General features: G+C 46.3%; 2 protein-coding genes across 4 annotated transcripts; both read right to left on the bottom strand.

Moving 5' to 3' along the window:
• On the bottom strand, positions 1,308 to 4,367 carry LOC8056780 (plant cysteine oxidase 2). The gene is made up of 4 exons (XM_002464099.2): positions 3,994 to 4,367; positions 2,481 to 2,880; positions 2,227 to 2,354; positions 1,308 to 2,099 (listed from the first exon to the last, which is right to left on the bottom strand). Exons 1-4 carry the CDS (start codon positions 4,357 to 4,359, stop codon positions 1,566 to 1,568), a joined length of 1,428 nt encoding a protein of 475 aa, XP_002464144.2. The 5' UTR covers positions 4,360 to 4,367; the 3' UTR covers positions 1,308 to 1,565.
• LOC8056778 (wall-associated receptor kinase 5) lies at positions 6,549 to 26,914 on the bottom strand. Of its 3 annotated transcripts, XM_021461970.1 has the most exons (9): positions 26,694 to 26,914; positions 24,622 to 24,783; positions 15,775 to 15,849; positions 15,619 to 15,648; positions 15,407 to 15,478; positions 14,456 to 14,556; positions 8,263 to 9,582; positions 7,972 to 8,124; positions 6,549 to 7,879 (listed from the first exon to the last, which is right to left on the bottom strand). In XM_021461970.1, the coding sequence occupies exons 7-9, from the start codon at positions 9,119 to 9,121 to the stop codon at positions 6,687 to 6,689; spliced, it is 2,205 nt and encodes a 734-aa protein (XP_021317645.1). In that variant the 5' UTR covers positions 9,122 to 9,582; positions 14,456 to 14,556; positions 15,407 to 15,478; positions 15,619 to 15,648; positions 15,775 to 15,849; positions 24,622 to 24,783; positions 26,694 to 26,914; the 3' UTR covers positions 6,549 to 6,686. The 3 variants fall into 3 exon arrangements, with proteins under 3 accessions (XP_021317645.1, XP_021317651.1, XP_002464142.1); XM_021461976.1 differs by lacking the exon at positions 15,619 to 15,648; XM_002464097.2 differs by lacking the exons at positions 15,619 to 15,648; positions 15,775 to 15,849 and having other exon boundaries at positions 26,694 to 26,906.

Below are 27,804 nucleotides of genomic sequence, written 5' to 3'. Positions count from 1 at the left end.
GGGCTTTTCTAAATCAGAGTGGGCTTGACCACATTAACAAAGGTGGGCTTCTTAAGAGACCCACCTCCGAAAATGGCTCTATTTTTCCAAGTGGGTCTCTTATAAGGCATGTCTCCGTTAATAGATGTTAAGGAGTTTATCTTTTGACCGTCTCTATAAATTGATTTTGTGAGGCAGTTTATTATGACTGCCTCAATTTGCCTCGGTTAATCTCAGGCATTAATCGAGGCATTTGGATTTTGCAAATGCCTTGGTTAATAAAAAGGTACTGCCGCGCAAAAGATTTTATGTCGTAGTGGATATGAACTTTATTGTACGCACTTCAACTGGACTGCTGAATCTGTTTTGCTTCAGTTTGATTTGTAATATTCATTTCTAGCTTTTCCATGATTGGTTCTGAATAGCTCAGGATGCTTTCCTGGTGACTTGGCCAAGGCTCTATTTGGATATGAGTTCTACGACCGCGCAATGCGGTAGCTGAGCCACGGTACCAGAAATTGGGCTCCTCATTCATTTGCATGATGAGAAAAATAGTCGATATCGCTAGGCATTTGAAGTAGATTTTTTTTTTCAATTCTCGCGATGGGGTGGCCCAGAATCCGAATTTAATCAGTTCCAAGCAGTAATACCGATGGTATATTGGAAAAGTCAGGCATTCATACGAAGGGATAAAATTAACATTGACAAAAAGCATAATAAGATAAAATAAACTCTACCTCAAAGAGTACTATAAGTGATTGCTGTACTTCCATCTTCTCTTCAGGCATCACTTCTTGATTGCCTCACATCAGTATTTCTCGTCGCCATTCTACTTGAAAGGCCTTTATCAGTATCATCACTCGTTGGGGGATTTTCTTTTTCAAGGATTGTTCCAATGCCTTTGATTGCCTTTGCCTATCCTCTTGTGGGTTGGGCTTTAATTGCCGGGGTCGACTTTTAATCTTACCACAGAGGTAGAGGTTCTTGGAAAGTCATCGGGGTCGGCGGACCCCAATAGATTACTGTAGATCTGCCCTTGGTTTTGACATTGATGATTTTATATGTCATTAAGGCGGAGATAAAATTTAAAATATAGGGAGATTTAAGCCTGACGACAAGTCAGCGACAAGACAGACATCATTTTTAGTAACCCCTTGATGCGAAAAGATTTTGGATTTCGCTACTGTAGCACTTTCGTTTGTTTGTGGCAAATATTGTTCAATTATGAACTAACTAGGATCAGAAGATTCGTCTCGCGATTTACAGGTAAACTGTGAAATTAGTTTTTATTTTGTCTATATTTAATGCTTCATGCATGTGTCGAAAGATTCAATGTGACGGGAAATCTTGAAATTTTTTTTGGTTTTCCTGGTGAACTAAACAAGACCTAAGAGTGTGTTGCTGTTATCATTTGCTACTGCTAAAGAATTGTATGCAACCGGGCAGACATGATTTGGTCTATCAAATCCTCCTAGAGAGTTGAGCCTAGAAGATCATCAGCTGACATGATTTTGATCTATCAAAATCTTCCTAGCTAGCTAGAGAGTTACACGAAGTAATCTGCCAAACGGACCAGGCCATTGAGCCTAGAAGATCGTAGGGCCTCGGTATGGCAAGCAGACAATCCTAAGGTTCCTAGGCTTGGGGACCTCCTCCAACCATGCCAGCCGGTGTGTGTGCTCCTCCATAAGCCCATCGCAGCTGACAGCCCCTGTCGAGGACTTGCAGGGATTATTGTGCTTGTAGGGGCAGATTTCGACGTCCTGGTAATAGGCACAACGCCTTATTTGGTCCATGGGCGCGTAGGGCGGCGTGAGGACGTCGAGGAAGGCGCAGTGGGCATCGTCCGCGGCGGTGAAGCGGTGCATGTTCCCGCCGTGGTTGGGGAAGAGCACCCAGGTGCCGGATGCCGCCGCGGCGACGTCATGGTCCCGCACCTTCTGCGCGAGCATCTGACGACGACGATGTGAACGGGAGCCCAAGCCAGGGAAGGCATGGGGACAGACCCAGTCGTAGGCCTCGAGACGCGCTGAGCCGATGAGCAGCTTGGTGAAGACCGTCATGCCCGGGTGGTCGTGCAGCGGCATGACCGCTCCGAGTGGCAGAAAGAACACCGCGATCTGCCGACGCATGAACAAAACATATGCATCATTGTCACGCCTGATCAGCTATATATATATACATAAAAAATACGCTTTGGATTTGGATATGGACACATATTATAGTTACACATACATACATACATACCGTAAAGTTGGTGTCCTCGTAAATAGGTTTGCACGTGATGATAGGAGGGTTCTGACGACCAGCAGTGTTCATCCTGTTGAAAAAACGGACCTCGTCCTTAAGCCCGACCTCATTTGGACCAATCTTGTCTGAAAAAAACACGGTACCACTAGGTAGTATTAGCGTAAATAAAAATCCCATTTGAAATGCTCGATCGCCTGCTTGAATCAACGACAAGAAGGAATTGAAGGGACATGCATGTATGCGTACTGTACCCATAATGCCACGGACGAAGGCGACAGCGGACGACGTCGGTGGTGTGCAGGAGGAGGAGCCCGTGAACAAGGCACGGCACGCGTTCAGGAGCCGCTGGAGAGGCGGCATAGGGCAAAGCCACGGCTTCACCAGCTGCGGCGGCCCTTCACCGCCGCCGCTCTCGCTCACGCTCCTGTCATCGTGCTCTGGATCGGCGTCTCGCTTCCTCTTCCTGCCCGACGGCAGCGCATCCGCCACCACCCTTCTTTGTCTTTTCACATCTTCCACAACCTCGCTCCCCATCTCGTCATGCCTGCTATACCTCTTGGCTCCGCCGGCATCGATCTTCTTGATGAGCATCTCTGTGGCGGCGCCCGCGCTCCTTGTCGCCATTGTCGCACCACACTGGAAGCACCGCTCCTGCAACCAGAAAGAAATCAAAATCAGGTAAGTTTCAGCAACGACATGCTAACTTAACTCCTGGCCGGATCGATCATGCACGCTAGCTAAAGATCGCCGCACCTCCGAGAAAGCACAGATTCAGTAAAAAAAAAACTAGCAAATCACAGCTAGCTAGCTCGATGGGTGATGAGGAAATAGGCCAGCAAGGGCCGGTCATTTTATACACGCGCGCGACGCATCTGTCGACTCGAGTCCCTCGCGACCAAAACCGGCCGGCCGGCCGGGGGGGAGATGACTACCGACGACGTCGTTCAGCAGATAAACGTTGTTCACATCATGAGCTAGCATTATTCACGCATGGTGGATTGGACAAAACCAGCAGCGCCCCCTCGTTTTCCAAATGAGATCGCACCCAGTTCTCTCCATCGATCTGGTGTGCTGCGGCATCGATCGACCGACCGACGGCGACGAGAAAGGGCAACAAGAAACCGATGCCGTTTCCAGTTCCAGCTGCATATCCTATCTTTTATTAGCTGCTGGTGCGCGCAAAAGATAGCAGGCGGCATCTATATATCAATTGCTGCCATATTCATCGATTAGCTAGCTGGGACGGCAGACTGGCAGTAGCTAGACGATAGAGCGAGGAGGAAGAAAAACGTGAGTGCATGCGTCCTGTGTGTTTCTGCGCTAGTACAACGCGAGGCAGCAAACGATGTGCAGCTGTGGGCTGCACCGGAGGCTGCCCATGCATTCTGTGTGCTGACTGCTGGGTACATGTGCATCTTGTGACTCGATCATGCATCTGGTGGACTGGTGGTGGTGTGTCTGGATCTACGGTTGATTTGCTTGCAGGATAAACATTGTTCAAAGGTTTGGATAGATAGATAGATATCATGATGTCATGCTCTTGATTATTGCTTACACTCGTTTTCCTCAAGAAAAAAAAACAGGAACTTTACACTTGTTTTCGAAAAAGAAAGATTGACAACACAAAGAACTATCTAGCATTTTTTATGGTTGCAAGGGCAAAGCTGGATTGAAAATCTGAATTCTATGCCAGATTAGAGAGACCACCAAGTAAAAAAGTAAGATAATTGCCAAAAGAATCATAAAATAAATGTGGTTTATTACCTGTGATGCAGCGATGAGCGGCGATGTATGTTGTCGGCCAGAAGATGCCCCCGCCAGATTGGGTTGGGGGAGGTTGCCGATTTGTTGATAATATCTCGGTAGTGTATCCGTAACAAGGTGAGGATGAGAGATGAGATAAACAATCGATGAAGAAGGGGCACACACATGATGTATGAAACTTGCGGCGAGGTTCATGAACCCGACAGATAAGAGGTAGGCAAGGCAAAGAAGAAGGGATGGTGGCGGCGGTGCTCTAGAGCCACCAACCATGGTCGCAGATGGGGATGGATGCTTGACACTACATGGGTGTAGGTAGTGGAATGGAGGAGAAGGGGAGCGGTAGTGTAAATGGGGATTGAGGTTCATAAGCGGAGTGTTGCGGGGATTTTTCTTGTTATGACGGGTATATATAGAAACAGAGTCTCAATTAGCGGTCACAAGAAGCACATGAGGCAACGAATGGTTTCTGTATAGTGTAGACACGTCATCACAGGTAGCCATTGTCGTTAGTGAAAATGCTTATAGCAAGTTTCGAGCAGTACACAAGATTGAGTAGATGAATTTGATGTGGCTAGCACTTTGATTGTTTCGAAGAGAATATGCTTTATGTTAGTGGCATATGAAAATATCATCCAATGCGAAAATGCTAATTTTTCATCATTTGCTTTAATCGCATCCCTTCAAAAGGATTTTTTATGGTTTTGAAGTGTTAATGCATGAGACCTTTTTTGGTATTTGGGGGTGCCTCTAGGTGCCTACACCAAATATTTTCTTTAGTTAATTTTATTCTTTCAAGGGTATTATGGTAATTTCACAACCCCAACCCCACACCGAAGGCCTAAAGCGGTCAGCCCCTCACCGTAAGGATCATGTGATGTGAGGCTGCCCTATGGCCTGCCCTCACCCTGCTCTCTCCCTCGCCCTTACATAGCGCCGCCACCGCTGTCGCGCGCCCTGCCCTGGCCCTCACTCATCGCGACAACCGCCCTGTCCTCTCTCTCTCTCTCTCTCTCTCTCTCTGTGTGTGTGTGTGTGTGTGTGTGTGTGTGTGTGTGTGTGTGTGTGTGTGTGTGTGTGTGTGTGTGTGTGTGTGTGTGTGTGTGTGTGTGTGTGTGTGTGTGTGTGTCGTTGATGCTAGCGGCTCTAGCTAGTCCCTTTTGCACTGAGGACAGGGAGAGTACATGCCTTAGATCCAGGGTCGTGGGATGTAATTCGTGCATGGTTCTGGTTTTGGATTGGAGTAGGAGATCTAGCTCTGTTGTTTCCTAGGAGTAGGACCTTGTTTTTATGTTTTATATTTCTTTTGGTAGCACTAGATTGATGGAGCCGCTACTGCACGAATTAAGTTGTCACAATTAGCATGAAATTGGATATTTGTTGTTTGATTTGCTACTGCTACATACATAATCCATATAGGTTGCGCTACAATTTGTCTATTCATTTTTACTTCTTTTGTGTAGAGTGCATTCATATTTGCATTTTCTCCTCAAATGCTTCCTTATTTGCATTGATCAGTAACTGCAGTATGTGGGCTGAGCAGGAGAAAATGAAATTTGAGATGGTAGCAATTTGATGGTGGTCAAAATTTTCTACCTTGCCAATACTTAAATAGCAGTGCATAGGGATTCACCTATAAAACATGGCCATAAAGGATTGGCTTTGTTGATGATAGGGGTAGACAAACTGTGAAATAGACCTAGGCTTCTCTTCTATCTTGTTCTCTATACTGACATTGGTAGCCCATTGTGGGCCAAATCTAGGTGCCTCTCATTTTGGGCCTCTTGTGCAACGCTACCTTGGGCTCTTCTTGGGTATTCTTGCTTCTCGGCCGGCTTCACTTTGTGTGGCCTTTTGGGCTTTCGATTCGTGTGTTTTGGGTACCTCGAATTCTGATACCCGACAGAGCGGTTGCATGTTGCACCGCCTAGAGTAGAAATGGTAGGATACAGTTGCATGTTGAATTCAAGCGTGGCATGAATTCAACCAAATTTCAGTTTGTTGGAAAATGGTTTTGTGTTGAAGACTTCTCGTCATGGCATTGATTTGGTCAATAGCATGGCAAGAGGTTTTATTGTGTTTTGGTGTGTATGTACAATATTGTTGTAGTGTTGGTATGGACAATATACTAGTACTATAGAATAGTTGTTGAGTAGATTAAGAGATAAGCACATATAGATCTCTTGATTTCTTTGTTGACTTTTGATACTGTAGAGATATAACTTAGCTAAATTGCTATCGCCTTCTGAACTACAAGTGGACAAAAATAGTACACTACTAAAGAAACGACAGAGGTGTGTCCTGTTTTATTAGATCCTACTTCATCAAGAACCGCATCTAGAAATGCCTAAGGGGGCACTAAATTTTAATCAATCTCTAGATGTTAGCTATGACTCCAACCGCCTCTATAAATCCAATTTGTAAGGGCAAGTGACTGCCTGCCTTTGCAAAACACATATTACTAGAGGCACTTGGCTAGAGGATCGCCTCTAGAAATCAGTTTCTACTGTGACTGAGATTTCGTAATAGTGATAGCTGAACAAAGATTGGGCAAATAATTCACAAAAAAGGACATGTATAAAATATTTCATTAACCAGGTTGGAAGCTAAACACAAGATGTAGAGATTACTAAGATTGATTTAACAATTGAGAAGGTAGAATCAGCTAAAACCTCCTTTTTTTGACAGTTATTGAGTTAGGCTGAGAGACTATTGGATGGAAGTAGAATGATCTCTTGGCTTTCATCTTCAGGAATGTCATCATCGCCAAGGCAAAAATTCGATGGTGCATGAATGCTCATCTCTTCATGGCACCATGACTCGTGAAGCAAAGACTCGCTCTTCATGATAAAATGTTGTTTCATCAACCTTCTCAGTGCTTCAAGTTCAATTGCAACCTCTATCATCCTTGGTCTTTCTTCACCTTTCAACCTTAAGCATCGTAACGCCAACTTTGCTATCGTTTCAATATGTCGCATTCCAGTCTCTTCGGCTACTGTAGGATCAACAATCTCCAACAACTTATTTTGATGGAATAACATACTAAATTGCAGTACTAGGCTTCTCACATCTTCCATCATACCATCCATAATAGGTTTCTTCCTTGTTAGTAGCTCGATAAGTACCACACCGAAACTGTACACATCACTCTTCTCAGTCAATTGGCTTGTCTGGAAGTACTCAGGGTCAAGGTACCCTAGTGTCCCTTGCACTAATGTTGTCACATGGGTCTGATTGTAGGGTATTGGCCTTGAGGCACCAAAATCAGACACCTTTGCGGTGAAATTCTCATCAAGAAGTATGTTTGATGACTTGACATCTCTGTGAATTATTGGCATCTTTGTAGCTAAATGCAAGTATGCAAGTGCCGATGCAGTTTCAACTGCAATGCTTAGACGGTTCTCCCATGACATCGGGGATGATGTATTGTGTAGATGATGAAAAAGGGCCCCATTGGTAATGAACTCATAAACCAATAAAGGAACTTCAGTCTCAAGACAACATCCTAATAGTTGGACCACATGTTTGTGGTTCGCTTGTGAAAGAATGATCAACTCGTTGACGAATTGTTCCATCTGGGTCTGATCAACTCGTTGTGCCTTCTTGATTGCCACAACCACTTGGTTGGATAGTATGCCTTTGTACACAGTCCCAAATCCCCCTCTGCCAATAATATTGTCATCACTGAAGTTACTGGTTGCTTTGTCAAGCTCACTAGAGGTGAATATATGCAGCGGTGCCCTCTCAGAAAACATCTGCTGCTTCAGCAACAAGCCACCATTCTGCATAAAGTATCTCTGTTTTGTCTTTGCAAGTTTCCTCTTCTTAACAAGCCAATGGGTCCAGAAACCAAGAATAAAGAGAAGCACTAGCAGAGCTAGTCCCGTGACTGCAAGATATGTAGGAGCAATAAAATTCAGAAGTTTCTTATGACTGAATAATCTAGCTATCACTGGTTGATATATGGTTTCAAACACTTACCTCCGGCAATTGTTAGCGTGCCTACTCCATTGCAACCACTTCCCTCTTTGAAGCCATCGCCGCTCATCCCTGCGGGGCACCTGCAGTGGAAACCAGGTTTTGTGTTGACGCACTTATGTGTGCACGGATTTCTGGTGGTGCATTCATCAATATCTTGCCGACAGAGGACAGCCACATGAAAAGAAAACAGATATCAGACATGGATTCTGCTTGCCATCTAAAGTTGAAGAAACAAATTAAAAGCTACTTGCAGGTACTACAGGCATATATATACAAGAGTTTATTTGGTACCTTGGCATCCACCGTCAGGCCCTGGCAGGTATGGGTTCCCCTGAAATCCATCGGAGCAATTGCAGCGGTAACCAATTCCATTTGGTGAGTTGTAGCAGTAGGTATTCTCCCGGCAGGCATACGATGTGGAGGACTGTTTTGCCTCTTCACAGCTGCCACCATCTATAGACCACTCAAGCACAACAGGTCGGTATTGAGGCTTGTTATCCAAGTCAAGACTTGAAAACACATACTTGTTCTGCTCCACGATGAAAGCCTCGCCACATGGTGGAGTGCTGTTGTACTTGTTGGATATAATACTGAATTCTAGCTCCATCTTCTTTAGCCCTTTCGGCACCGGAGCTTGGCAGCAAGCCACACCAGAGCACGAACCATTAACGATATTATCTTTGGTAGAGCAAAAGGAAGCACAGCCACCGGTATACCCACCACTACTGCCATTCAACAGCATGGCCACCACGTTACAACCCAGAGCTGTGAACTTGTTTCTTGTATCTGAGTATGTGAAGATGGTACCCTCAAGGGTAAAGCTAGAGTTCCCCTTGCACTGCTGAGAGCTGGCACTAGCTGCTATGGTCACAAAACCATCCAGCAATGAGATGTCAAGAATCCCAAACACGCTGTTCCCAATGGGCAGCGACGGACCAGACAAGGCAGCAGATCGACGTGAGCCACATGATATCTGGAAGCCTTGGGACAGGAAGGGGCTCCCGCCATCGCCAGCAATACCAAAAGGATAAGGAATGGACATATTGGCGCACCGCCAAGATCTTGATGTGTTTGGTTCCATAGGATGAACAAAGGATGAAAAGAAGCATGCGAGGAGGAGCGGTTGCAGGAGAAAAGCAGGGAGAAGCATTTCCTTCCGTGTTCTTTGATGTAAGACAAGATCAGAGAATAGGCTAGCCGCTAGCAGCTATGGGGAGAATATGGCAACTACTGTATTTATCAACTAGAAATAGAAAGTCTGAAAGACAAAAATCGTGGAACAAGTTTGATGACCTGTGATCCCCGTAATACCGGTGCAATACTTACTTGCTGACTTGCTGCTATGTGCTTGGTACCTCTGGATACATAGACATGGCATCTTCAGAAACCTGCCAGCGTCTTCAGAAGCTCTGACTTGCAACTGCAAGGAGGAAGCTGGAAGCCAGACTTTGGGGTTGTTGGTTGCTGCGAGCTGCACTTACACTGGCGCAGAGGAGGCTTGGTGTTCTTTTATTCCATTTCAATCAATTATATATGTGATCTCTCTCGGATGTCGGAGCTTGTGTTGCTTTTGTTTTGTAACAAGTTGTTGAAACTCTGGTCTTCCTCTTCCTGACACAATTATTGGTCTCAGTTCTGAATTGCCGGCCGTTTGGACAAGTTTGTCAATCAAGAGGTGGAAAAATGCGAGAAAGTAATGCCTTGTTTAGTTCTAAAAATTCAAGATTCTCCATCATATCGAATCATTGGACATATGCACAGAACATTAAATATAAATAAAAATAATTAATTGTACAGTTTACCTATAATTTATGAGATGAATTTTTTAAATCCAGTTAGTTTATAGTTAGACAATAATTATTAAATACAAACAAAAATACTATTTTCGCGAACTAAACAAGGCGTAAAAGACGAGGGCATGTAATAGTAGTCTTGGTCTTGGTCTCTCTCTCTCGAAGGTCGGAGCTTGTGTTGCTTTTGTAACAAACTGCTGAAACTCTGGTCTTCCTCTTCCTGACACAATTATTGGTCTCAGTTCTGAATTGCCGGCCGTTTGGACAAGTTTGTCAATCAAGAGGTGGAAAAATGCGAGAAAGTAGTGTCTTGTTTAGTTTCCAAAATTCAAGATTCCCTCTTGGCCTGTTCCGACACGGCATCGTCGTCGCCGTGCTTCTGCTGCCTGAGCCCGGCGGCAGGCACATTAATAGCTTCGACTGCGGCTACGGTGTAGCCGCCGCGGCGTTTGGGCAAAAATATGGTTATGGTGCTGGTGTACCCGCCGTCGGGCAAAATTGTGGTTACGGTGCGGGTGCGGCCGCCGTTGGGCAAAGGTGTGATCCTCCATTCAACACCTGGACCTGGCAGATCGAACGGCATATATTGAAATCGAACGACATATATAGAGTTTGTTCGTTATTGTGAGAGATATTAGCTCGTAGAAAAACTACAATTGATAAGATAAGCGAACAGGCTCTATTACCCCTGTTTAGTTGAAGCTGATTTTTTTTTTATCATCTATCATATCAAATATTTAGATACATACATAAAATACTAAAGGCTTGTTTGGCACAGCTCAACTTCACCAGTAAAGCTGTTTTTTTAGAAAATAGCTTCATGAGTGACTTTCTAGATGAAGCTAAGCTGTTTTGAAAAAAGTATTTGGCAAAATAGCTTCACCAACTAATTCATGTATGGTTGAGAGAAAGAAATGAGGAAGAAGCTGCAATAAACTATTTTTTTTATACCTACTTATAAAAAGCCAAAATTTCAGTCGGTAGATTTCTTCTGCCACTATATCCGAGCGGCCACCACGTTCTGTCCGCCCACCCGTCCGCGTCCACCCGCTCGTCTGTGTCGTCCTCCTTAGAACATTCAACAACCAAACCCTCCGCGCTGCCCCCCACCCACACACCGGCGTGGGCCCACCTCCCCCCTCCGCGCGGGGTCCGACGGTATCCGCACCGGCGCCGACCTCGCCGCCATCGCGGCCGACGACTACGAAGGCCTTGAAGCGGGTGCGCTGCACGGCGCGGGTTTGCTCATGACCTCGTCCTTGAGCCTCGGGACGAGGGTCTCGACAATCTGGTGCTCCTTACGGAGAGCGAGTGGAGGTAGATCTCCTCGATACGAGGCGGCCGAGCTTGGTGACGGGGACCCACTTCTCTTTCTCCTGACCGCCGCGACGCCCGCCACGGTCGCGAGCCACGCTGGCCGCCGCGACACCCGCCACGGTCGCCGCATCCGCCGCGCCCGAAGCCACGGCCGAACCCGCCGCGCTCGCCGCCACGCTCACTGCCGCGCTCCGCCATGGCTGGGTGAGGGAAGGGTGGGGGGCTCCGGAGAGTGATGGGGGATGAGGGTTTGTGGGCTGCGGCGGCGCGATGAGTGGTGGTGCTAGAGGCAAGGAGGTATTTACGTGAAGGTATAACTAGGGTTTTCCAGAAAATGCTACGAGGGAGGCCGTGGGCTGAAAAATGGGCTAGGATCAAGTAAACTTGCAGTTTTTTTAGAGCAAGTAAACTTACAGTTCTGAGGCCCGTTTGCTGTAATTGACCCTCGAATTTTGTTTAGCGGCCATACACAAAGCAATCGACCCCTGCTTTTGGCCGACTAGAAGGGTTGACTCGGCCCACTACTCTGCTTCAGTCAGCAGATCACAAGAGCAAACAGTGTATGACGACAACGCTTCAGATGGACCTGTGTTTGGGCTAGGGCCTCCTTTTGCAACGTGGAACAATAATACTTGGGAAAAAGTCTACTTTAGGTCCCTCAACTTTCACGAAAGTCTAATTTTCATCCCTGAACTCTAAAACCGGACAAAATACATCCCTCAACTTTTAAAACCATGCACATGACATCCTTGACCTGGTTTTGAAAGCGGTTTTACCTTTTTCTTTTTATTTATTTTGGCTGAATTTTTTGAAAAATCACAGTAAATCACATAAAAATCATAAAATAGAAAACTCAATTTTGTTGGACTTAAGATCAGTAGATCTACACATTGAATATATAATATAGTATGTTCTAGTACAAATTTTTTTGATGTATCTTTAGATCTATGATTTTCTCTAATTAATTAGATTAATTATAGCTACATTTTCTATGGTCTAATCGTGATGAAATTTATATGGTGAGCTAATTATTCTATGTTTGAGTTATAGTAAAAATTGTATACTCATTGAATCATGTATTACTTAGTTATAGATCTATTTAGGTTTATGCTTGTTAAATTATAATAAATCTATAACTAAGTTATACATGATCTAATGAGTATGAAATTTTTACCATAGTTTAAATATATAATAATTAGTCTAACATAAAAAAATTCACCACAATTGCACCATACAAACTATAGCTATGAATTATTCTAATTAATTATAGAAAAACACAGATCTAAAGCTACAATAAAAAATTTGTACTAAAGCATACTATATTATATGTTCACTATGTAGATCTACTTATCTGAAGTTCAACAAAGTTAGAATTACTATTTTATGAATTTTATGTGATTTACTATAATTTTACAAATATTTAGCCAGAATAAATAAAAATGAAAAAGACAAAACTGCCTTCAAAACCGCTCATAACCATGTCAGGGACATAATATGCATGGTTTCAAAAATTGAGGGATGTATTTTATCCGGTTTTGAAGTTCAGAGATGAAAAACAGACTTTTGCAAAAGTTGAGGGACCTAAAGTGGACTTCTTCCTAATACTTGACATAGTGGCATACTCGTTTGGTCGATAAGTAATGATTGAAAATCTCTAATTTGTTATAAAAATATTATTAAATAATTAGTAGATTTGGTAGATAATCTCACGCGAACAAAAAAACTGCTCTAAAATATAATTTGGACATTTGCCAGTTTTCAGATTCCAATTGGTTGGTATGAAAAGTTTTTATTACTTTTCAAAACAAAGTGTTTTCAAGTCGTGTGCATTTTTTAAAAAAAAATGCACAATACAATAGCTCTTATTGCACTATTTTTTTTGAGTCTGTCTAGTTCACACCCATGTGTTTTATCAACTTCCAGCACACGGGTGTTTTCAAGGAAAAAACACACGAATCCAATCAAGCAAAAATCTATGTGTGTTTTTCCTAGTTGTCACACATTTTTTAGCTGCCTGGGTAACACCCGAATTCAAACAGAGAAGAAAATATATGTGTTTTTACTTTAACTAGCACACAAATTTTGTGCTAGTTGTACTCTATTGCACTTGTAATCTGTTGATGTTGTAAACTGTATGCATCGGTGGAAAGAGGTAAAAATTTTCAAAAAAGCAAACGCATACATCACAAATATACATGCGGACATCAAACGATAACTACAAAACTACATAACAAAGTACAATGACAAAAATAATGCTCTGCACAAAGGACAAGTAACCCCTAATAGGCTAATACTACCAGTTTCTCCCTACTAACCAACCCTACCATATATACTTACATAGTACAGATTTAAAGATATATTGGCACGAATCACAATTAACAGATTTCAAGTTGCATTAAGATAATTTTTTTCTATGCAAGGAAAAAGACAAAAAAATAAAAGTGTATTGGCACAAAGCACAATTAACAAATTTCAAGATGTGTTAGTACAAATCAAAAGCAAAAGACTTTGTACAGCTAAGCAAAGCATATTATTTAGTATTCTGAACCACACAAGCAAAAGCAATTTTTTGACAAGGGACACTTTTTTTACTAAGAAAGGATAAATTACCTTTTTTTCTTCATCCTAAAACAATCATAGAGAGAGGAGGAAGGACCAGCACAATCACAAAATACAAGGGACAATATGTTTTCTAAGGATGGACAATTTACAAATTTTGTTTGTTCATCCTAACACAATCACAGAAAGAGGAGGAGAAGAACAATCACAAATGACAAGGGACATTTTTTTTCTAAAGAAGGACAATTTGCAATTTTTTTCTTCATCCTAACACAATAGAGAGGGGGAGGACCAGCATAGTAAAAAAATGACAAGGGACAATTTTTTTCGAAGGAAGGACAATTTACAAAATAAATTTCTTCATCCTAACACAATAACAGACTTCTCAAGTACAATACTACAAACAGAACAAGTTGTATGTATATGGCACGCATGTGACAGCACAAAGACACTCAAAATAAGTTTGATAAAAAAACTTCTTAACTAATATATATCCCTTCAAAAAGGAAGTCTGGTTAAGGTCCTCTAGCATATAAGCGGTAGATATAACTAACATGATCTTCGATGGAAAGACAACAACAAAAATTCTACGGTAAACTCACAAATTTTCTCAATCCATAGTAGCAGTCATTTCAATTTATCTGTCACAGTGGTAATATTCTTTCATTTCAATTTAGCAGTCATAGCTATAGGATTTGATTCATTTCACATATCGAGAAGGCATCTCACCACCAGTCATTGCACATCATGAAGGCTTCATCACAATAAGAAAATGGTGTGATCTCGACAAACAAATTCAAATACTAGAAACTTACTCATCAAATATGCATCCAACCAAACTAACCACTTCTTAGATAGGCTTCTTTCCACTAAACATGCTTGAAGCAGAATTCTTCATTGACAAGCTACCTGTAGCCTGTAAGATACATGATAATTTTATGTTGATCAAGGGAACTAGTTGCAAATAAAAATTGTTATGATAAAAAAGATGAGGTGTGTGTCGGCACAAATCACAAGTAATAAAGATATGGACATGTGCAATCAAAAAACAAAATAAAACAAACAATTTTTCTATGAATGGACGAGGACATGATAGTGCAACAGGAATAACAAAAGAGAAAGAGAGTGAAGTTCATATACTGAAACAAGAATAGCAAATGGAGGTGGTACAACTAATGATGATCAATTGCACATTATGAGAACCACAATTGCAGTTTCTGCAATTTACATTATTAGTGATTGCAATTATGTAACTTTGTTTCATTTTCATCAATAGTAGATATTAATAGTAACTGAGCACTTTAAAATTCAGTAGTATATTCTGGATGCGTCTTATTTCTATAGTACTAATCCAAAACTACTAGAAAGTAGCTTGAGCATATTTTCCAAGCTCTAACGTTTTGTGAACTCAACTATGAGTATTCTATATTTGAGAAAACTATATATCACACGAACCAACCATCACCTGAAATATTCTGGCTGCTATTTGTGAATAATATTCTTCTGGTTTGTGACTTTAACTACACTGAAGACCAATGTTATTGCAAAAACCAATCATGTTATAACTTTGGTAAAGAAGAATTTTGTTGATGATGCTAATAGTTTGCCTGTGTAGGATAGGTTGCCAAGTATATGAGGAATCAACCCCACTAATTCATTCCCGCTAAGGTCTCTAAGAAACAATTTTGGACAAAATAACCCACTATGGGCTAGTAAAGATAAAGAGACCAATAAACATTGATTCAAGTGTCTCTTTTTGTACTCACAAGATAGCAAGAGACTACATGAGGCCAATCACTTTTGAAATTTTGTCAGTTGGTCCATTTCCTTGAAGTGACCTGTAAAACAACAATGTAAGGATCAAATGGAAGGACTGCATGGTATATATACATGAGGACATAAGTCTGCTGACGTATAGAAGACTTCACTATAACCACTAACATACCCAAAGTATAGGTGGGTGCAAAAGTGACCATACCTTAAAGTGTATAGAGACCAACACTGCATACTGATTTACAATAATAAGAGTATGCAAGTATCAGAAACCAAGATTATTTCAACACGATAAGAGTATAGATTCAAGCAAAATGCTAAAGCTGCATAAAAATTGTAATATCAGACCCTGTAAGCTTACTTGCAAAATCAGATCCTTCACAAGTAAATAGGGTAGCATTTCTCTGTCTAATGCAAACATGACAGTAGCTAGCACCTAAAATTAAGAACAAAACAGATTAAAACACTAGATTCTTTTCCTCCTGTTAACTCAAGCGTAAACATAGTATATTAGAATGTGATAAGATCATATATAAAATAGAAAAACTGAGAGAGGATAGAGCTATTTTGCACAAATTCCACCAAAGAAAGATCACATGATAAGCAAAGTAGTCTAGTGAAGTCCCATCTTATAGTAGATGCATAAATAATGATGAGTGACAAGGGTAGAGATCTGGCTGTCCTATGGCTAGCTGCTGCTAGGGCTGGGACACGAGAGAGACTGAGTGACTGAGTGAGAATGTAAGTGTGAGTTTATCGGGTCTATTTTGCCACAAATCACAATAAGCAGATTTATTTCTATGAAAAGACAAGGAAAAAACTAAGTTGTTGTCACCACAAATCATAAGTAACAAAGATGTGGTTTGTGGTAGCACAAATCAGGATAAACAAAGGACAAGGTGTGTTAGCACAAAACACAAGAGATAAATTTTTCTATGAAAGGACAAGGACAAAAATTTAGTGTGCGCCAAATCACTAAACAAAGGACAAGGTGTGTTATCACAAATCACAAGTGACCATTTTTTCTATCAAAAAATAAGGACAAAAACTTGATGTGGACAAGCAAAAAACACAATAAATAGATGAAAAGGTGTGCTAGCACAATCACAAGAAATATTTTTTATGAAAGGACAAGAACAAAAATTTGATGTGCATTGATATAAATCACAATAAACATACTTAAAATACTAAGCACAAAGAACTAAGCATGACTATCATGCTAAGCACAAGAAAACAAATAAATGATGGCAATTCTCATATGTTCCAAGCACAAGAGGACAAAAAATAAGTTTGCCTCTTAAAATACAAACCAGGAATGAGTTGTACTGTATAACCAAGTTCCTAGCAAATCTACATTATCCTTTTTTCCTGTGCCTATGCCCTATAGGTTGATACCTGTTTTCTACTTGTAGTAGGGAGTTTGTTAAGGTTTAGAATCAATTGAGTATGGCAAAATATAACTACAACCATCCATGTCACACTTTCTACAATGGCTATGCATATATAGTGAGATTCTCAGTGGTCAGATTTCACACATACAAGTGTAAGGATAAGAAAGATGACAACTAGCAATATAACAAGGGTGACATTAAAGTGTAACCTATTTGGTAGGAAAAAAGGATGGTGATAATTCTACTATTCCAAGAGTGCAAAGTGCAAAAAATATTTTACAAAAACTTGTATTGTAACAAATTAGCTATGCACTGCGAAGCCTCTAAATAAGCAGACTGCTTGTTAGTCCTCATTCCTAGCTCACTCAAAATGTGTAAGCATACCACAAATGCAATTGAGACAAGCAAGCAAAGCCCCACCTGTTAACTTGTTATTAATGCAATTATACTATTTATGATCTTCAAAAATTACAAAACACATATATGAAAATTGCACGTGCCAAATAGTGCAAATACTACTTGTTAATGTAATTATACTACATATGTATATAAAACAAAATCTGGCTCATGCATGTGGATCCTGTTGACAGTATAGTTAATTTGTGGTATTGAACGAGTCTAGACAGAGAGGATGCATTAGTGGTAGCAAAAACAAATTAGAAGTCTTTTGTTGAAAATTTACTACGGGAGAACACAAAAATTTTAATGAGAAATAAAGCGAACATGCACAGCACAGGAAAAGCCAGCAAGGATGACTTGTTTATCAGCATTAACAAAATAGAAAGATAAACTGGAGCACAACCATAAAAGCAAGACAAATATCAGTCAGTGTACAGCCAGCCATTTGTTTGGGGAGAAAAAAATGGGCCTCGCAAACTTCCAAAGTGTGCGTGTGAAGAAACCCTTTACTGCTAAACTATAAACACCTTTTTTCTCGAATACGCAAAAGGTTTGCGTATCTTTGTATTAAGTAGAGCAAAGTTTTTTACAAAAGCGCCGAGGTTTTGGGCCCCGGCATCAATCCAGAGGTCGCCGTTGGCCTTGATGGTAGAAAGTAGCTGGCTGACGGTGGCCGGGGAGCTCCTGAAGCATCGTGCGTTGCGTTCTTTCCATATCTCCCATGCAATCAGTGCGAACAGCGTGTCGGCTCCTTTACGCTTTTCTCCATGCCATCTGTGCCTCCAGCGTTCCCACCAATCCAGTAGGCTATCAGCTCCGATCTGTGACGCATCGGCACCAAGTATCGTCAAGATGTTCCACCAGATTTGTCTGGAGAACGAACAGGAGGCAATGATATGGTCAATTGTTTCTGGCTCCTGGTCACATAGGTAGCAGCGGTCTGCTGCCTCGAGCCCGTGTCGACGTCTTCTATCTGCTGTCCAGTGGCGCCTCCTGATGGCGAGCCATAGGAATATTTTGACTCGCAGCGGTGCCCATATTCCCCAGATCATATGGCAGCCGTAGACCGGGCTAGCAGCCGCAAAAAGCGCACGGTAGGCTGATTTGGAGGAGTATGCTCCATCCGCTGACCAGCGCCAAATGAGCTTGTCTTCGCCTTCACCTAAGGTTACTGCGGATAGGATGTCCCACAGTCTTAGGTACTCCCTTATGGCTAGAACGGTGATCCCCCCCGTTATTTGGCGTATCCATGACCGGTTCTCCATGGCCGCCGCGACAGTTGTTTCCTTGATATCCCTACGCCTGACGAACTCCAACAGGGTCGGTGCAATGTCTTTCACAGCTTTGCCCTGGATCCAGCGATCCGTCCAAAAAGCTGTGGTCTGCCCGTTGCCAATCACGGTGAACGTGGAGGCGTCGAAGAAGGCGGACACCTCCCTGGTCACCGCGATGGGCAGCTGCGCCCAGGCTCTAGTGTCGTCGGTCTTCTGGAGCCAGAGCCACCGGGTCTGCAGGGCGATGGACGCGAGCCGCAGGTCGGGGACGCCAAGACCTCCGAGGTCGGTCGGCCGGCAAACGACAGGCCAAGCAACCGTGCATTTCCCCCTTACTGAACCCTCCTTTCCTGTCCAAAGGAACCTGCGGCAGATCCCATTAATCTCTTGGATGGCCCACAGTGGCAGCCCGTCTGCAATAATAGCGTAGATGGGGATCGCTGAGAGGACGGATTTGATCCAAACAAGTCGGCCGCTCTTGGTCATTAGAGGGCCATGACAGCTTGGTAGCCTCCTATTGATTGTGTCAACAGCCGCCTGAATCCGTGCTCTGGGGATCTTCTTGGTGCTGAGCGGTAGGCCGAGGTATGTGATGGGAAACTGTGTTACTTGGCACTCAAGAATTTCCTGTAGCTGAGGCAGGCTGTTGTCCGGAACATGGATCGGCGTGATGGAACACTTGGCGAGGTTGGTCCTCAGGCCGGATGCCTCCCCAAAGATTCTAAGTATTTCCTTGATCGCTCTTGCATCGTCCGCGTGCGGGTGCAGGAAGATAATCACGTCATCGGCGTAAATGCTGCACTGGTGCTTGATGACGAGGGATTGCTGCGGCCTGAGAAGCCTTTCATCTACCGCCACCTTTAGGAGCCTGGCGAACACCTCCATTGCGATGATGAACAACATCGGGGAGAGAGAGTCTCCCTGTCGTACGCCGCGCAAGTGACGGATGGGTCGGCCTGGCGTTCCGTTCAGCAGTATGCGGGAGGATGCCGATGAGAGCAGTGTGGCCGTCCATCTGCGCCAGCGATCCCCAAATCCGAAGGCCCTGAGGGTGTCGAGGAGGAACGGCCAAGCGACGGTGTCGAACGCCTTTGATATGTCAAGCTTTAGAAGTGCCATAGGCGTCTTGTTCTTTTTTAGATAGACCGCTGCCCGTTGGACAAATTTAAAATTGTCGTGAATTGTTCTTCCTTGTATGAAGGCGTTCTGGTTGGGCGATATAATGTCTTTGAGTCTGGGCGCTAGCCTTGAAGCTAGGAGCTTTGAGGCCAGTTTCCCGAAACTGTGGATCATCGATATGGGTCTGTAATCGCTTGGTGTCGCGGCCCCTTGTCTCTTCGGTAGCAGCACAATGAAGGCATTGTTCAGCCTGTAGAATGTGTTGCAGTCCCCGAACAGCAACGCGTTCATAGCTGCCAGCACGTCATCCTTGATGTGCGACCACGCTGCTTTGTAGAAGGCCCCAGTGAAGCCGTCCGGACCCGGTGCCCTGTCCGCAGGCATTTCACGCACGACCCGTTCCACCTCCTCCACGGAGAAGGGCAGGTCAAGTGCGGAGAAATCCTGAGGAGAAATTCCAATGGCCAGGTAGTCGATCGTGTGTGATCCGGGTCCCGGTTGTCCAAAGACCCCCTTGAAGTGGTCGTGAACTGCCGCCTCCATCTCGTCGTGATCAGCACATGCGTCGCCACTTTCGTTTCTTAGGCGGTAGATGGCGTTCCTGCGCTTCCGCCCCCGGGCAAGCAGGTGGAAGTATTTGGTGTTAGCGTCCCCTTCTGCCAAGAACCGCACCCGTGCCCGCTGCCGTGCCATGGTGCGTTCCACGGAGGCGAGACCTAGGGCCTTCAGCTTAAGGTCCCTGCGCAGCTGGTACTCGGTCTCAGTGAGGTCCCTCAGCTCGGCGGCCTGGTCTACTCGCAGAATGATGGCTCTGGCCATGAGGAGCTGCTCTCTGACGTTTCCTATCGTCGTAGCCGCCCAGCTTTGTAGTTTGCGCTTTAGGTTCCTGAATAACTCATCTAGGCGGCGCAAGGGGTCACTGGTGCTGGACGTGCAGATCCAACCAGCGATCACAGCTTCCTGGAAGCCCGACATTTTTGGCCAGAAGGCTTCAAACAGGAATCTCCGCGCGTGATGGATAGAAAGGCGTGTTTGCAGCAGCAGCGGGCTGTGGTCTGAGACGTCCGAGGAGAGTGCCTGGAGGTGGCAATCGGGGTGCAGCGCTTCCCAATCCAACGAAACAAGCGCACGATCTAGCCTCACTAGAGTGGGCGACCGGCGCTCGTTGCTCCACGTGTATCGCCTGCCATGGAGGTGGATGTCCAGGAGCTCGAGCTGAGCCACTGCCTGGCGGAAACGGGACATGTTGCGCCTGTTGATAGTCGCATTGTTCTTGTCCGCTTCATCCAGGATGAGATTAAAATCTCCTATGATTGCCCATGGGCCGGGGCACGCATCTCTGACGGCTGAAAGCTCTTCAAGAAATAGAACCTTGTCGTTGTCGTCCTGAGGCCCGTAGACCGTTGTTAGCCACCAAGGAGGGTGGCCATCATGCGTGCCAGTGTGCACCCGCACGGTGACAGAGAAGCAGCCGATATGCACGTCGACAATGCGGACATCAGGTTGCTGCGCGGCAACAATGATGCCCCCGCAGGTCCCCATGGCGGGAAGGAAGGCATAGTCAACGAAGTTCATTCCCAGCATCGAAGCAATAAGTAGTTGAGGTACATCTTGCAGTTTTGTTTCGATGATACAGACAATATGACGTCGCTCTGATTGAACTAACGTGCGCACAGCATCGCGGCGTGCCCTCCCGTTTAGTCCTCGAGCGTTCCAACACAAGATAGAAATGGTATTCATGAAGGTTACAACAGAAGACATGACGCCCACGGGGTCAAGCACGCTGGGCGCGGCGCCGCGCAGCTCGCGGCTGTAGGTTGCCGTCAGCGAACAGCTCCTGCATCGCCTCCATGCGCGAGTCCCAGTCTTCATCGTTCCCTGACAGCAAGCTCACCAGACTGTGGCCTGCCCCCGCCGAGGCGCCGTCCTGCACCAGGCCAAGTCGCTGCCTGACGAGGAACTCACCCCGCTTGGCGACAGGTATCCTGGACAGCGGTTGCGCAGCAATCCGTCTGCTGCGTATCGGCAACTTGGCCGAAGAGTCAAAGACCTTGGTGGGCAGCAGCGGCGCCGTAGTCTTTTGCAGCACCTTCTTCGCGAACTTTTTGATTCGGCCGCTGATGGAACTCGATCGGTGCTCGGCGGTGGCGCAGTTGAATCCTGCACCCGCGGCCTCAGTGGCCGGGGTAGCGAACTCCTCGCTACTGTCACCGCGGCGCTCGGCGAGGCTGCTGCTCCTTGTCGGCGTCCTGTCCTGGATTGCACAGCACTCGACGTCGGGCTCCGCTTCCGCGTCGTGGCTGGCGGTCCCTTCTTGCTCTTCTTGGGCAGCAGTCAGCGTGGCCGCGGCCTCTGGTGGCTCAGGAGACGCCAAAGCCGGGTCCTCTGCTGCCAGCAACTTGGCTTCAGGTCCTGCTGCCTGTGCGCAGCACACAGACGGTGGCCGTGCCCGCATGGCGCTGGCTGCAGGCACGGACGGTGCTCCCGGGTGCCTATCGGCGGCTGCGGCTGCCGCCGGCTTGTCGACATGGCTGAACTGCACAGTTGGAGCGCACGCGGCTGGAGCGTCAGTCGAGGAGGCAGACTTCGCAGTCCCCTGCAACTCGATTTCACTGGTTTTGGCTGGAGATGCCTGGACTGGCATGTCCCCACGCGATGCCTGCCCGGCGCACCGCGCGTAGTCCGCCGGCCTTTCGAGCGCCTGCGCCCAGGCGGTGTCCCAACAGAAGGCTGGCCGAGGAGCCTCCTGGACTTCCGCCGCCGGCGCAACAGCAAGGACCGCCGGCCCTGCGTCTTCCTCGCTCGTGCCCAGCGGCGCTGCTGGGGCCAGCACGACGCTTGGCGGTGCGAGCGCGGCGTGGCAGACTGGCCGCCACACCCAGCGCCCCAGCTTGCGTCCGCCCGAAGTCTGCATGGACGGGTGTTCACGCTGCCCTTCGTGGTTGGCGCGCCGAGGTGGACGCCCCGCGACCGGCGCTGCTCCTATGCACCGGCGGGTCCTGCTCCGCTCCCGCGCTGTCCCGGCTTCCTGGAACGAGGCCGTGGCAGCGCCCGCGCGTCTTCTGGCTCGGCCGGCGCCCCCATCACGCCGGTGAGCTCCCAGCCCAAGGTCGGCGTCACCATCCGGGACGCCCCGGTCGCAGGCGAAGGCGTGAATCCGCGGTCCGTTCCCCCGGCTGAAGTGGTAGTCTTCGCGATCGCTGATGTCGTCATCCGAGGAGGGTGGCCCCCTAGGCGACGGCGACCGGGGGTTGAAGTCCGCCACCGACTTGACGTGGATGATGACTTTGTAGGCGAGTGTCTTCTTCTCCGTCAGGTACGAAGGCAGCACCAGCCCCCCATCGAAGAGGTGGCAGGGGGTTCATCCTCCGTGATCCCCAGCCAGCAGATGAGGGGGATGTAGGAGGGGTGGGCTGTCCAAGCCGTTATCTTGAATGCCGAGAGATCGTCTCCGGAGCTCGTAGCGGTGTCGATCTCCTGGATCCAGCATGAAGGAGTGAGGATTTTGGCAGCTGTGTCCTCGCGCCACGCGTGCGGCGGCACCCCTTCGAGGACAATGTTGACGCGGAACCGCAGGGAGGCTTGGTCGGCGTGGCGCAGCTTTGTCCAAGGCATCAGCACGAGCGCCGTGGAGCCGATGGGCAGAGGCGAGATGGCGAGCACCCGATCCTTGACCGCCTGGGAGGCACAGAGGATGATGAAGTTCTCGGGGTAGAAGTGGCGGAGCATCACCTCGTCCTGTCGAACCCCAGACGCGGCCGCGATGGCCTGCTGAGCGTCGGCGATGGGGATGTCCGAAGCGCCGCAGCGAGTCTGCGCCACGACGGAGAATCGCAGGCTCGTCTCGGCGTTGTTGATGGCTGCGTCGCGCGAGATGTAGCGCCAACATTCGCGCGGACGCGAGGTCAGCGCTCCCGGCCATGCCAAGCCACCGTCTTCGACCTCTGAGGGCGGGCTCGGCGATGGCGTCCTCCCACTTGCACCCTCAGGCGTCCCAGGGGACGGCGGCGGCGGCGTCGGCCCGGTCGCCCCAGGCGGCGTTCCCTGGCTGCGCCCCCCCCCCCCCCCCCCGCTGCCTGACGAAGCGCCCATCGTTCCTCGCCGGCACCTCCCCGCTGCTCGCTGGCCGTGATCGCTTGCAGTCTCTGGCGAAGTGGTTGACGCCGCGGCAGCTGAAGCATCTCATGGGTCTCCGGCAATTGGCGACGCGGTGTGCCGAAGAGAGGCAGTTGAGGCAGCGGTCCTCGACCTCCCTGGGGAGGACACGCTCACCTCCGTTGCGCCTCTGGTTGCCCTGCTGCTGCCGCCGGGCGGTCGCGCCTTGCGGCCGCGCCTCCTTCTGGCCGGTAGCGCCACGCGCCCGCGCGGCCTGCTCCGGTCGCTGCGGCAACACGAGCTGCCATCCGTCTCGGTCCGGAGGGGAAGCCCGACGCCGGGGGCCAAGACGCAGGTGGGCGGAGATACGGGCCATCTCAGCTTCCGGACGGGGGACTGCCCCATCTTGAGCCGCCGCGCCCCCGCGGCCTCGCTTCCGCCGCCGCCTGCGTTGCCTGCGGCGCCGCGGCTTGGAGGGGACCTTCCCGTCGCCTGCCACCTCGGGTCCGCCTGCGACTGCCAGTCCAGGCCTCTCGGCCGGCGAGGACTGCAGGAGGGGACGGGAGGGGCCGGCCTGCATCTGGGGGGCGGCTGCGGGGGGGATGGCCCTGCGGGCGGCTGCGGCGTAGGAGGCCAACGAGGCCAGCGCCTCGCCGTCGTCGTCGGAGCCGTCAGCCTTCTCCAACGGAAACAGGTGGTCTCTCCCCAAACAATCAACACTTTCTGCACTACTCATGCTCGAACGTGACAAAAGTACTCTAGTTGTACAAAGTTAAAGAGCCACAACGTGGACCACATGAGCATTGCATCCACAAGACCCACACATCTCATCCGGCCTTGCACAAGAAAAATGACACAATGCAGGCTGCCCTCCATGTAAAAGGAGAAATTAAAAGAAAAAAAGGGGAAACAAGTATAAAAACAGCTAACCTGTATGAAATGCATGTAAGTCGTCTTCACTAGTTCACCTTCATCAATCTCATCCTCTGACAAATGTGGATCCAAAGAAGCTATGTTTTCTTCAGAGTTCATATTGAAATCATCATCATTATCCCCATCGATACATTCAGCATGAGAAAGGAAGTCTTTATCCTTCATGGTTACATAGAAAAACACGAGTTACCATATAAATAGAGTTTCTCTTAAAAACACATGAGTTTCAGTTAGAAACAAAGTTTCAGTCATAAAAAAGAGATTCAGCCAATTAACTGAAGCAACAGAATGAATGATAGATTTTAGGTTGCAGACATATACAAAGTAACGAAATTCAGTGTGACTTTCAGCACAAATGCATAATATCTCAAGACCTTTCAGGTGCCTGACACAAAAGTCTATTTTCTAGAATTTATTGTTTCCTCTTGAACTAATAAAGTTGCCATAAAAATTCTAGCAAACATATACGAAGAACAGGACAATAGCACTTGATTTATACTAAGGTGGCATAAACGACAAGCATTATTTGCTCTGTATTTAGTTAATAAAACAGATACAACACCATAAAGAATTCAAGCTAAATGATAGCAGAAAATTTATACAGGTGCAATAGCAGTAGCAACATCTCATTTTGAGAAGGATTTAGACAGAGTAAAAGCTACACCAAATATAGAAAATTGGCCAGGCCTCTCCTAATTCCCTTTTGAGGAAAAGCTGCATAGCCCAACTAAAAATTCCACCCTCTCTTATTAGCAGCGTTTATACTGTGTAATTTAGAAATATAAAACTGTTGAATAATTTTCTTATTCCACCATGCCACCTCAACACTCTTGCGCAGATGAGGCCACAGACCAAGACTAAACAAATCTAACTATCTCAGTCATATAGGTCTACAAAATGAACCCTATCAGCTAATCAAAACAGAGAATCTGATTTTAGAGATACCAACAAGGATGTCCGTTCTTGGATTCAACTAGTTTTCCAAAAAGTAGTCTGCCACTGTTGCTGCTGCATCTCATTAGGTTGGAGTTGCAGAAGAGAAGAGTTCAAAACAATTAGTAATTGGTGGATGCAGCTAACAAATAGCATATTCCTATTCTATGTTAACCACAATTGTTGTTTCAGACATCTTAGATAAGTATATAATCCTACGACTACTGCTATCAATGTACTCACAAATCACAGGAAGAGGACTGGTGGAAAACCTATAATGCAGTCATAGACACTTGACTCTGATTTATTATTATACTTTACTCTGAATCAAGAAAGAGATTTCCTAGCACTTGCTGATTGAACAAATACAGAAAACCAGTACAGAGGAGAAAGTAACAAACACACAGGCATACGCAAACAAGCTCTCTACTATGTTCATGCCATTAGAATATCACTGACCTCACCAACTAGGCAACAGTACGAACTAGTGAAGCAACCACAAGCAATCTATCAGATCAAATAAATTGAAGGGAACATAAGCCAACACAGTAAATGGAAATAAAAATCAGGGGACCGAAACTTGATACAAAAATTCCCCAACCCCATCCCCAACCCTAAGCAGCTCAAGTTCGCAGCATTCCACTCCACCAGAATGAACCTCAAATCAGTTAAACCAAGCTGCTCCAAAGACAAAATGCAGTAGCCGCCGGCATTCAGGATACTAAGACATTCCTGGCCGCTGCAGCGTTAGGCATAGCATACGAAGCAACATGAAGCCAAGCGTGGGGGCGGCGGCAGAGGAAACAACACAAGGGCTGGTGGCGTAACGTGGGAGGTGGAGGCAAAGGCGAGCCGACTGCAGCACCTCACCGCGATGGTCGGCGTCGCTAGCGGCGCAGCGGACATGGGATGACAACTTGACGAACTCGAAAAAGAGATGGCACCCATGGCCCGCGCAGGCGCGGATGAGGGTGCTGCAGCGTCGGTGGCGGCACTGGCCCTCCCATCTCCTACCCCTCGAACCCCATGGCCTGCTTACATTCCAAAATCCCCCAACCAAATCTCCATCCCTTTGACCTCAACAAAGTACAGAACCACAAAAATTGGAGAGCGTGCAACAGGAATCCATTACACACCTTCGGCATCACTCTACATCGAGAAGTGCGAGTTCGCCGAACCAAATCGCCGTCGTGCCGACGAAATCGCCTTGGGCGCGTGTCGCGGGGCAAAGCGTCGAGGGGAGGAAGACGAAAAGGAAATGAATGCTCAGAAACAGAGAGGCGTGATTCCCAATTTTTGAACAGTACTGAAAAAATGGGCCCTCCAAATCAGACAAAGAAACGGCAGTGATAAAGATACACACATGATGCCCATCCGACGAATAACAAAAGCGTGTGCCAGGATAAACAAAAACACATGGGTGTGTGATAGCATTTCTGTTTTTTTTATAAGAGCAACTTCAAACGTATGTAAATTCAGACTGAACTAAGATTGGTCAGGATGTACAAATTGTTGGAAATCCTCATTGCTAAATTCTATTTGATGAACAGGAAAATATTTATATTTTTGGCACTGTCTTGCAGGACATTATTTCCTGAACGCTCTGGGTGCACATTGCAAACTATGAGTTTATTTGCTTAAGTAATACGTCGAATCTGTTAGCTATTTAGCAGTATTTATCTCTCACCATAAATCAACGAGTATAGATATAGCACTATCAACATTAAGCTACGAGTATTTGCTATGGGAGTGTTTGGTTGCCTGCATAAGGGATTAACCAGGCTTGTGCAATGCAACCTGGGCTTGTGTTAGTTGGCTGGATGACCTGCTAGCCAGACTTCAGGAAGCCCAAATCGAGGGATTTGAATGGCTTGCTGAAAACGGCCGATTCGGCAGTTCTATGACCATTGCATAAATCTTTAAACAATAAGTCATCTATTGACCAATTAGTAAATTATATATCCCGTTGCAACGCACGGGCATATTTTGCTAGTATAGACTATTTACGAACCTAAAAACATAGTTATGCGAGACAATTTTTTTAAATCTAATTAGTCTATTTGACACTAATTATTAAACAAAATAAAAATAAGAGCAACTCCAACAGTTTGCTAAAAGTACTTGGCACCTTAGGAATTTTACCAAAACCAAAAAAAACAGCCTCCAACAAGTTGGCAAAACTACTTGGCAATTTTGTGGGCTTGGCAAAATCCCCCCTTCACTTGGCAAATATGCCAAGTCCTCCAT

Source organism: Sorghum bicolor, chromosome 1 (assembly GCF_000003195.3).
Source record: "Sorghum bicolor cultivar BTx623 chromosome 1, Sorghum_bicolor_NCBIv3, whole genome shotgun sequence".
Taxonomy (NCBI): domain Eukaryota; kingdom Viridiplantae; phylum Streptophyta; class Magnoliopsida; order Poales; family Poaceae; genus Sorghum; species Sorghum bicolor.
Note: the sequence above shows the minus strand (reverse complement) of the source record. Positions and strands in the feature narration are given on the sequence as shown.

What these genes read in the sequence shown, in the direction of transcription:
- LOC8056780 (XM_002464099.2), bottom strand. Translation starts at nt 4,359, where the DNA reads ATGAACCTCAATCCCCATTTACACTACCGCTCCCCTTCTCCTCCATTC. An exon ending in CGCTCATCGCTGCATCACAG is followed by an intron (nt 2,881 to 3,993) that starts GTAATAAACCAC and finishes TTCTGGTTGCAG; the next exon opens with GAGCGGTGCTTCCAGTGTGG. An exon ending in ACGAGGACACCAACTTTACG is followed by an intron (nt 2,100 to 2,226) that starts GTATGTATGTAT and finishes ATGCGTCGGCAG; the next exon opens with ATCGCGGTGTTCTTTCTGCC.
- LOC8056778 (XM_021461970.1), bottom strand. Translation starts at nt 9,121, where the DNA reads ATGCTTCTCCCTGCTTTTCTCCTGCAACCGCTCCTCCTCGCATGCTTC. An exon ending in GCCTGACGGTGGATGCCAAG is followed by an intron (nt 8,125 to 8,262) that starts GTACCAAATAAA and finishes TCTGTCGGCAAG; the next exon opens with ATATTGATGAATGCACCACC. An exon ending in CACGCTAACAATTGCCGGAG is followed by an intron (nt 7,880 to 7,971) that starts GTAAGTGTTTGA and finishes CATATCTTGCAG; the next exon opens with TCACGGGACTAGCTCTGCTA.